The sequence below is a fragment of the Chrysochloris asiatica genome, unplaced genomic scaffold (genome assembly GCF_000296735.1).
Source record: "Chrysochloris asiatica unplaced genomic scaffold, ChrAsi1.0 scaffold00086, whole genome shotgun sequence".
NCBI lineage: Eukaryota > Metazoa > Chordata > Mammalia > Afrosoricida > Chrysochloridae > Chrysochloris > Chrysochloris asiatica.
Genome location: NW_006408604.1, coordinates 6364604 through 6376152, shown reverse-complemented (window position 1 = coordinate 6376152; position 11549 = coordinate 6364604). Strand labels below are relative to the sequence as shown.

The window sequence follows — 11549 nt, the reverse complement described above, 5'->3', positions numbered from 1 at the left end:
TGGGTAGAGTGCTTCTTTACACAAGCCCCCACCATGACCTAGCTAGGCCCTGGGGTCCCCTCCTCCCGACTCTGCCCTCATAATTCTCTGCAGCTCCCATCCTCTACCATTGTGAAGGCAAAGAACATTTTTGCTTCCAAATGGTAGGTGCCATAGCTCACTCCCATCTCCCCTTTCCCCACCCTGAATGGCAGGTGAGTGAGGCATCTGTCCAGTGTATTAACAGTCATGGAGGAATCTTGTTATCTAGTGTACCTTTGCACTTTTCCTGTAGCAAGTAAAGATTGCCCTAATCTTATATTTAGGATAACACCTAAGAAGTCAAATAACTTAAGCTTTTTTGTATATACAAACACCTTTTAATGAACAATAAAATAAAAGTCAGTAGAAGGCATTAAGGATGCTTGATTTGGACTAAATGGATGACAAAAGAAAGGCTTTGGGCTAGACCAGATCCTTTGAATAGCATGTATTTCAAATGGCAAAACAGATAGGAATGAGTTTTCCCTACGAATGAGAGTACAGTGTGGAGCACACTGTTGTTAGGTGTCACTGTGGATTCACTGGATTTGCTCCATTTCTAATGTGGGTCAAATAATTTGAGAAAAAAGAGAGAAACAATGCATGGACCTGTACTCTCCTTTTAAACTAATTGTGTGGCACTAGTGGATGATACTTTCACCCATCAGTCATTTTGTCCTGTGGTGGCTCGGTATTACTGTGATTTTGGAAGCTATGCTGTCAGTATTTCAAACACCACCAGCAAGGTCACCCAAGGTGACCACATTTCAAAGGGGCTTCCAGATGAAGAGAGATTAGGAAGAAAGACCTGATGATCTCCATCTGAAAATTGTTGTTGTTGTTAAGTGCCGTCAAGTCAGTTTCGATTCATAGCGATCCTGTATAGGGTTTCCAAAGAGCAACTGGTGGGTTTGAACTGCCGAACTTGTGGTTCGCAACCCAGTGCTCATTCACCAGTGCCACACATATGAAAATTGGTCAGTGAAAACCTTATGGATCATAACAGATCTGATATAGTGATTACAAGGAGGGCTGCTAACCTCAAGGTCAGCAGTTTGAAGCTATCAGCCATTCTGGGAGAGAAAGACGAGGCTTTCTGCTCCTGTAAAATCTTTATGGTACATGATAGTGCTGAAAGATGAGCCCCTAGGTTGTAAGGCACTCAAAACACACAGTGTCTGCAACAGGAGACTCCAGCATGCCTATGTCTGTGAAGATAGCACAGGACTGGGCAGAATTTTGTTCTGTCGTATATGAGATCACCTCAGAATCAAAGCTGACTCAACAATAACTAACAAAAATGGACCACATGAAGAAATCTCTGTATAACTAGTAATTCATATTTGAACATTCCTCCTCCACACAACACCCTCAATGAATTGTTAGAATTTCTTCATTTTTACAAATAATAGCCATTGCAAATTGAAACTCTAACTCTAACCTGAAGCCTCTTCATGTGTTCCAAATTCCTCTTTGGTTATAATGTAATCAGAGTTAAGACACAGTATCATAAAAAGAAGGGGCATCTCCTCACTGTTTTACTTAAGGAACTTTACTATACAATCATCCCATCATCATCATTTTTAGCAGAATGTCATATTTCCTTGCAGCACACAGAGCTACTAAGCATGTAGAGAAAGTCAATCCTCGAGAAATGAATTCTCCGAACTATTTTTCTTACAGTGCATGAACTGATGAGGATTTCTGCTTCACCACGATTCCAGGAGAGCATCTCTGCTCAAGTATCCAGATGATAGCCTCTCATTTAAAACCTTCACTAATTCTTCTTCTGTAACAATTTGTAAAATCTGAGAGAGAATCAGGATAATCTGAGTTGTGCTGGCATCTCAGCTGAAAACTAGGTCCACCGTTTGTAAAATGAGGCTAATGCAAAGTTAACTGCTTAAAAACAGAAATGAACCGCATTTTCACTTAAGTTCTATCTAAAGTTGTCCTGATAATAATTTATCTTCTAATATTAATTTAGAAATGTGGTGGTTCCATGTAAAACACAAGATCCATGGTTCTGCTCCTGAGATTTAAATCCTTGGAAACTCTATATAGGGTCTCTGTGAGTTGGAACCAACTTGATTTCACTTAACAGCAACAGATATTAATTTACCCTTAGGACAGCAAAGGAAGATTGTTTTGGTTGGGTACAGATGGCAAGTGTTAAGAGAACATTAGCTAGTTTTGTCTTTAGTTCAATAAAATTAATAAGCGCACATCCCCCAATCAGAGGAAAATGAATGATGTGTGTGTGTGTGTGAGTGTTTTTAAGTGCTGGCGTCAGAACTACTCTTAGACTGAAAGTCTCCCAGCATAACTTGGAAGTTTCTGTAACTGATTTCAAATGAGAATTATTGTTAATAGGAATAAAGTTATTATCAGTATGAATCACAGACACAGAATACCTGTTAACTTAATAATGTGGCAAACGTACTATTAATCTTTAGTGAAGCAATATTAATATATTGCCTAATCTAAGAAAAGGCTCTAGTGTCTTGAAAGCCTGAAATCATTTCTGCTTCTGCCTCAAGTTCTGAAATCATCTCCTTTTAAAATTTTAAATAATTTTATTTCATACAAGCCTCTGAGTATTCAGAAATAATTGCTGTCAATAGAGATTCATTTTCACCTTTGAGCGGCCAGCAATGACAAATGGCAACATCATCAACCTTAATATCAACATATTTTAAATGTATGTCTTGGAACTGAAGGTCAATAATGGCTACTAAATTTAAAATATGGAATTCTATGATGTTTTATTCTCTGTGCTTTGATCGCCTTTGTACTGCTGATTATTTCATCTGGGGGGCAAAAATCTAATCCAAGACCATCCCAATGGAAATTTTCCTCTGCTTGTATAGAGAGATCCAGTTTATTTTCTGAGAAGTTTCAAGCATAACATTTCTATACCGATATAATGTTGGAACTTATACAGTTTCTATTAAAGATTTTTAACCCAGGCATGAGAGTTGCATTGCAGATAATAGAAAGCATAAGCATTGATACCAGCTCTGAGTCAAATAGCTGCTCTGCTGTATATTAGTGTAGTGATCACAGGCAAATCACTTAATGTCACTGAGCCTCGGAATTAAGATAGTAATATTGGATATTGCAAACTTGTTGTGAGGATTAAATTAGATACTGTGATGCCATCCTTTAGAACAATAAGACATAATTGTTGTTGTTGATATATGCCATTGAATCAGTTCAACCCTGTATAGGGTTTCTGAGAACAGCTTAGAGAGGGTTTTTGAACTGCTGGCCTTATGGTCAACAGCTCAATGTTTATCCTACAATGCCACACCATGGCTCAGGAAACATAATAGGTATTCTGAAGAATACTAGTTTTTTGTCTCTGACATTAAACTTGGCCATCTAGATTTGGTGAAATGCTTAAAAAAATTAGTCAGAACTAACTTGACAGCACTTAACAATACTGTGGATCACTTTGTGATTTTGTTATTGTTGTGCCTTTGAAAGCAGCTCTGTATAGATTTCCAAGGAGCAGATGGTGTGTTTGAACTTCCAACCTTAGAGTTAGCCGTTCAGTGCTTATCCTACAACATCCCATATTTCTCTATTTTTAAGGAGCCCTGTAGTGGAGTGAGTTACAAGTTGGGCTGCTAACTGCAAGGTCAGCAATTTGACTCTACTACCTTCGCCATAAGGAAAGATGAGGTATACTTTACAGCCTTGGAAACACTATACAGGGTCACTATGAGTCAGACCTGAACTGACTTGATCACCAATCACCATCAAGATTTTTTATGATATCAACGATCGCATATATGAGTTATCTGTCTAGTGTTCTGTGATTTGGTGCCAGTTATTTTTGTAGTGTGTTTCTGTTGTACATAGGGTTGATATGAGTTGAAGTTGACTTGATAGCACTTAACAACAAATTTTTGTAGAGTCAGGAGGAAAACGAATCTTCTAAATTAGACTAGCTTTCATGCATTGTTTAGATCAGTGGGCAGCAAACTTCTATAAAGGGCCAGACCTTAAATATTTTCACATATGGTGAAAATATGGTCTCTGTTGTATTTACTCAACCCTGCTGTTGTCACATGTAAGCAGCCAAAGATATGAGAGACAAATTAGTGTATCATTGTTCCAATAAAACTGTATCTATGGAGAGAGATTTTTCAATATTAAACTTCTTCACTTATAGGCTATTCAGTGGGTTGGATTTGGCTAAGTGGGCAGTGCTTTAGAAATGTGAACGTTGTACTGAGAGTCAAAGGATGGATAAATGACCTACCCCCGAAAACAATCATTTTTCTGAGCCGCAGTTTCCTCTCCAACAAAGTAGTAGTGGAGTAAATTAATCTCTAAGTTTCTTTGTAGCTCTATCATCCTATGATGTATAAAAATTATTTACTCATTAACCTAAATTAACCTAAATTCCAAATTTAGAGTTAGCAATGGAGAAAAGTATCAAATTTATTCACAGACTTTAATGATCCTGATTTTTCTCCATAAATAAGTGAGTCTGACTATAGCCACATTATTATTTTTTTAAATCATATATACTTGTAAGAGGTACTTTGGGTTAGTGTTTTTCCTCTGCTATCTCTACATCTTAGTTACTGATTCTCTAAGGAACTAATAGAGTGGGTGGGAAGAGAAACATTTGCTCATTAGAACTTATACTTAAGAGTACAGTGGAGGTGGTACTCAAATCAGTCAATTTAGCTACTTGTTAGCACTCCTTTTGAAAGGTTTAATGAGGGAGGAGGGCAAAACCTTTGGCTAAAGGGAGGTTTTGTAATTGCCTATAGATCTGATATTTTTGTGGGCTGCTCCTGAACCTTATGAAGTTGTCTGTCTTGCGCACATACTGATAAAGAATTTTAGTTCTTTGAGAGATCAACAACACATGCCCAGTATCTTCTCACTACATTTATGCCTGACCCCTCTGAGCGCTTGAAAATAGACCTTGGCTCCACGTGAAATAGACTTTGGCTCCACATGGCAATTTACTCCCATAAAAACACAGCTTCAAAAACCCAATGGGGCATGTCTACATGGGGTTACTAAAAGCAGATTCTAAGTAGAGAGTCATCACATAACAACAACAACATTTACAGGCGTTTGTGGAATAACTGCCTCAGGATGTATGGGAAAGACCTGTAATAACCCACTTGTACTGTTAACATACAGCCACTTTATTGTTGTTGGTGTAATATTAATTGCCTTTCTTACCTGAATAATGCACAGCCTATATAGGAGTTGAAAAATGAAGAGAGGGAGAAGTGTGAGGAAAATTTTTGCATCTTCCACATGGTACTCATTGTAGCAGCCACCATTTCTTTTTTTGGCATGGTCTAACCAGCTTGTCACATCTCTGCCAAGATGAGATCGCAGGCAGCACCTTTTCAGTGCATTAACCAACACCCCAAAGATTGTCAAGAGGGAACAACCTACAAATAGTGGGAGATACTAGGTATTAGTAAAGGAATTGTTCTTTAATTTTCTAAGATGTCAATAAGAAAAAAAATGACAATTGCAATGATGATTGACAATAAAAAGACTGAGAAGGTTTTAGCACTCAAGGGGGTGGATTCAAAGGAACAAGTGTCTGACAAGAGTTCTGGCATCCTGGTGACCAGCTGAAGGAGGAATCTGACAGCTGATGTAAAAAATTGAAAAAGGTAAGATCAATGGGAAAATATTAAAAAGGAAAGAGAGGTGACAAAATAAAACACCAAAGTAAAGGATTTCAGAATCTCTCAGAAGTTTCTAACTTTAACTCATAATGAATTAAACAGTCTGAACTTTCTTTTACATCCTTAAAACAAAGAACTAGTGCTATTTTTTAAAAAATATAAATCATTGTATAAATAATCTTCACTTTACTTGGCAGGTAGAAGGTGGTATCTTATTTTGACATGAAGATGAAGAGAAATGTATTCTCTGCTTTGACTTTATCCTTGGATTTCACATGTAAGGTTAAATTTTGAACTCTTCAAATGACTTTATACATGTTGATAGTGTCTTTAAAAGTTCAGATTGGATTACTTGGCTTTTGACTTTTCCATTAGTTTCTTCTGGGTTTATATAGCTGATGCTTTAGCATAAGAAACATTTTATTGCTTCAGATGTTAACAGTCACTTACTGCTAGTGATTTGCAACCTCATTGTTGCTTCTTTTATGATCTTTCAGATCCCACCTTTGCTTTGACTTCATTAGGACTTTCTGAGAAAATGCCATATGAGATCCTCGTTTAATTAGCAGTTCAGCTGTTCCATCACGATTCTTACAATTTTTCATAGCAGTCTCTTGACCAGATAAATCCTTCCACAAGTTGTACAGACACCAAACCATGCAAGATAAGTGCTATCACACATGTGAAAAGTTTTGAGTGTCTCCAAAGAGTGCAGCTATAGAAACTCAAAGTGTACTTTGATCATCATTTTGGTTGTATTCAGTTTCCCCACAGTAAAATCGAGGATGAAATGCATTCTAACTGAGTTGATTTAACTACCACAGATGGTTGTTATATTTAAATAAATAATATTTATGAATAATTATTTTTATGGTCATAGAGTGGTTATATTGATTTGATCTGGACTTTTCTTTAGCATTGTAATGGACCTATTATGTCAGCATTTGATTAATTGAGGAAGTTGGGGACCTAGTAATTGAATATGGAGCCTTTCACCTCTAATTCCCTGAATCAAATCCAGCCCAAATTGGTAGTGACCAAGAATGATTACATCAATGGCTCTTTGATGGCCTTTGTGAAATATTTTAGGTCATGTGGTAGTATTGCTTATGGGAGATGGACTAATATCTATAGTCACTATTGCCTCTCCTTAGGTAAAGAGTCATAGATGAAAGGTTCAGGGACTGATAAGACTGGGGGGACATAACTTTCTGTGAATGACCCAAGCTTTTGTCTCTTAGGAACCAAGTACTAGGAACATCTCTATTATTGTGGAAAGAACTGCTTTACTATGAGATTTTCCTAGCTATTTCTATTAGTTTACTTAAGGTTTTACTATGATGAGACCTGAGAATTGTTGATAAATAGGCTAGTGACCAAATTTAAGCAGACCTGTGCTATGGGATTTAACCTCCTAACATTTCCTTATAATCTTATCTCTGTGTTCCTCATCAACCTGCTCTCGACCCAGCTATTACTAAATGGTGCTGTGTAGATAGTAGAGTTACTAATAGCTTTGATCTAAATTTCTATATTTTTTTTGAATAGTTCTTGTAGTCCTTATTATTAAGAGCTATATTTTTAGGATGAAAGGTTATTTTCAAATGTACTTTTCTCAATTTCTTCAAGATTGTCAAATTTAGGTGCTTGCATTGAGTATAAGACATGTTTCCAACTTGCTATTTCATTTTTGGAAAATTGTTGCCATCAATATTTGCTGAAAGATAAATTGAATCTTTTCTTAATACATGATAAATTTATTTATTCCATTTTATTAAACAATAAAACATCAACAGCATATTATTTTAAAAGAGAGATAGCTTAGATTATCGTTGTTGTTGTTAAGTGCTGTCAAGTTGGTTCTGACTTATAGTAACCTGTCTAGAGTTTCTGAGGAACAGCTGGTAGGACTGAACCGCTGACCTTGTGGTTCAAACTGACCCTGTGGTCCAGTGCATTATCCTACAGTGCCACACCAGACTTCTTAAACTGTGTTAAAGGATCCATTAAAATTTGTTTTTTTTCCACTCTCACAATCAATAAACTTATGAAACACAATAAAAATAAAGTACCTGAAAAAAAAAACCATAAGTCCTGATTTTTATTACATCAACAGACATAAAATTACTGTAAGTGTTCTATAAATATGTCTAAAGCTTTTCTCTCAGTTTTTATATTTATTCTGTTTCAGACCAGTAGCAAACAGTTCATAGCCCAGCACTATTCCTTGGATCAGATTTGAGAAGCACTAGTTTGAGCTGCAAGGTCAGTGGTTCAAGCCTACAAGTTGCTCCTTGGAAACCCTATACAGGGTCACTATGACTCTGAACTGACTCAATGGCACTTCACAACAACAGTCACTTTGTGGCACTGTAGGGTAAGTACTTGATTACTAATCACAAGGTGAGCAGTTCAAATCCATCAGTCACTCCTTAGAAAGCCTAGGCCAGGTCACGAAGAGTCAGAACTGACTCGATACAATTTACCAACAATAACAACAGTCACTCTATGGGAGAAAGATATGGCTTTCTACTCCCATAAAGATATACAGCCTCGGAAACCTTATACATGGTTACTATGAGTTAGAACCAACTTGTCAGTCTGCAGCAACAGCAACAGTAGCTTCAACGGAATACACATTTATAAAAACGGACAAATAAAATTCTATCTGTGATATGTGCATACAGTGTTATGAAGCAATAAAAACAAAATAGTCAAGAAGCAAGAAATTAGTAAGCATGAGTAAGGTTTAAAATTCTTTCCTAATTCTCTTTGAGTTCATTTAAGTAGAATTAGTACAGCAAATGTAAATAACTGGTGAAAAACAGAAATACATGTAATCATCTATCCACTTAAAATGTTTATTCAGTACCTACTAGTGTGGCACTGTAGGATAAGCACTGGACCCCAAGGTCTTTAAGTCACAAAGTTAGCTCTTCAAACTCACTAGCTGCTCCTCAGAAACCCTATACAGGGACACTATGAGTCAGAACCAACTTGACGGCATCTTACAGAAACAACTACATATTTCTAAAAGATGTTTCTAGAGGGAATCATAGAGGAAGCTGGGAGACAGACAAGAAAGTGCAGTTAAGACTGATGGCAGTGGAGAGATGAACAGGATGAGATGTGGGATTTTTTTAATGAAAAATGTTTTTAATTATGAAGCTTAGCATCATCTATACTACTTCTATATATTTTTCTGTTGTGGTAAGTATATATATACACACAAAGCAAAACATTTATGACGTCAACAACTTTTACATATACAGTTCAGTGACCTTAAGTATGTTCATTGTGTTGTACAAATATCATCATCATTCATCTCAAAAAATTTCCATGACTCTTAACTGAAGATCAGTCCCCACTAAGCAATTATTTCTCCCCTCTTCCCCCCTCCCACCAACCTCTGGTTGTCACTAGTATGGCTTTGTGTGTTAATGCACTGGACTGCAAAGTTGGTTTGAACTGCACAAAGTCAGTGGTTCAAGCTCACCAACTATTCTTCAGAAACCTTATATATGGGTTAGAACTGACTTGATGACACTTAACAACATAACAGTTAACAATACATTTATCTGGGAGTCCCGGTTTGGCGATGTAGAATCAGGACTAAACTGGAAAGTCGGTTTGAACCGCAAGGTTGGTGGTTCAAACTTTCTAGCTGCTCCTCAGAAACCCTAAATGGAGTTGCTATGAGTAGTAACTGGCTTGACTACACTTAACAACAGCAACATACATTTGTCTATTCTAGATATTTCCTGCACAGGGAATCATGTACTATTTCTCCTTTTGTGAGTCATTTATTTCAGAAGAATCAATAGTTTTTTACAGTCAGAAGAGGAATGATAAAAAAGGAAAAGATTTGAATTGACTACTTTTGTGTTTTTTCCCCCCCTTATCTTAATGTTGGTGGCATACTGAGGCGGAGAAGACAAAAAAAAAAAAAGGACCCTGTTTGAATGTTTGAAGTTGAAGGAATCAGGAATCAGGCCAAGTTAAGTCTGAGATAAGTATTTGATAATAAAGTCAAAACGTCAAATAGGAAGTAGGATATATGCTTCTCAAACTCAGAATGGAAGTCTCTATAAAATGGAATGTTTGATATATTCAAAACACAAGTTTCTCTTGACTCATGGAATTCCATGGGCCTCAGAGTATACTATTCCATAAAGTTTTTCTGGCTGTGGCCTTTCACAAACAGATCACCAGGCCTTTCTTTCAAGGGACCACTAAGTGGGTTCTTTCCTTAATGGATGAACATTAGAAGCTTGGGACTAAAGGAAATTACATAAGGAGAGAGTGTGGGTAAAGGAGAGATGACAACTCTGAGATGGATTTTAGGACTTCACATTAGTTAGGAGACCATCAGAGGAGAAAAGCTAACCAAGAAGACTGAGAAAGTGTGGACAATTGTAGGTTGTAAGTAAGAGCGAAGAAAGGCAGAAAAGCAGTGAATCTAAAATGATCAGATGAATGGAGAGGACAAAAAAAGGGAACTGCACAGTAATCTGCTAACAGAAGGGAGTGGCAGTTGTCCAATGACAGTGAATGTTTGGAAATATATTCCACTGAAGACATCTACATCTTAACATCAAATCATCTTCTTGGATTAAAGCCATTAGATGTAAGAGGAATCTCATACCTTCTATATAAATAATTTTGGTGGTCATACAGACATAGCTTCTCACCCCCAAAAAAGCCTACTTTCAGTGTAATTTTTCAAATTGCTTTTCTGCACTAGGAACAGAAATGGGAAGCTGAAAAAGTTCAACTGAGACTTCAAGCTCCAGTTTAAATGTGCATGGAAAACACACCAGGCATGCACATTTTAAAATAAAACAGATGAGCTATTTTAAATGTTTTATTGCAAAACTTACAGATTGCAGCTATTACCATTAAAAAAAAAAAAAAAAAAAAACTTTAGAAAGCAATTTTTCTATTCTTTGTACCTTTAATTCCTTGGCTCTCATGTTCTGCTCCTCTGACCTTGATCTAATCATGAATATCTATGCTACTTAATTATAATAAAAAAGCCTACATTGCACTCTAGATGGTAGATGCACATTTTTTCTTCTTTGGTCACCTGCCAGTTCTCAAAATTATAGCAGTGGGAAGAAATGCAAATGAAGGCCGTGCTTGACAGCTAAACATAATGGAATGCATGGTCCACATTTGAAAAGTTACCTTAAAATAAAAGGTAGCACATAAAAAATCATTTCTTTAAGGTCACCTATGGCTTTGAATTACAACTTTGAGGAATTTCCAATTTAGTCATCAGAGAGGAAGAAGCCAAAATAAGGATTATATATTTTGCTAGAGGGAAGACAGAGCTGTACCTCATCAAAAGTGAGTGATCTCCTAACTTGAAAATAGTTTTAAAAATAATAGCTGAACCCCCTTCCCCCAAAAAAGATAACCCGAAATATTCATTTTATAAAGCATTGTATAAAGTAAACTTCTGGAGGATATTTTCTATGCTAATTGTACTTACAGCTAAAAAAATTTTTTCTTATTAATATCCCAAGGAAAATTACCTTCTCACATGTTCAAATATGTAATATATGAACTACAATAGGCTTGGGATGAATAGAGTTGATTATATAGATCTGTATTACTTGAAAAAGAATTGCATTTCTTTATTCAGATGAATATATTTTCAAATAAGACATATTGGAATGCAAATGAAGGGATGCTGAATAGTAACTTATAAAATTCCAGTCTATAAATGATATATATGTTCTTTCTCTATCTGTCTATATATGTTGTTGTTGTTGTTGTCAGGTGCCATCGAGTCGGAACCGACTCATAGCGACTCCATGCACAGCAGAACGAAACAATGTTCGATCC

The 11549-nt window shown here is 36.4% G+C and overlaps 1 protein-coding gene across 1 annotated transcript in view; it reads right to left on the bottom strand.

Annotated features, from left to right (window-relative positions):
- SLC15A5 (solute carrier family 15, member 5) overlaps window positions 1-11549 on the bottom strand; it is a 141220-nt gene that overhangs the window by 78900 nt on the left and 50771 nt on the right. Inside the window, exon 4 of the mRNA XM_006866064.1 lies at window positions 5236-5453. Coding sequence (XP_006866126.1) covers window positions 5236-5453 — 218 coding nt within the window. The remainder of the gene's footprint in view (window positions 1-5235; window positions 5454-11549) is intronic.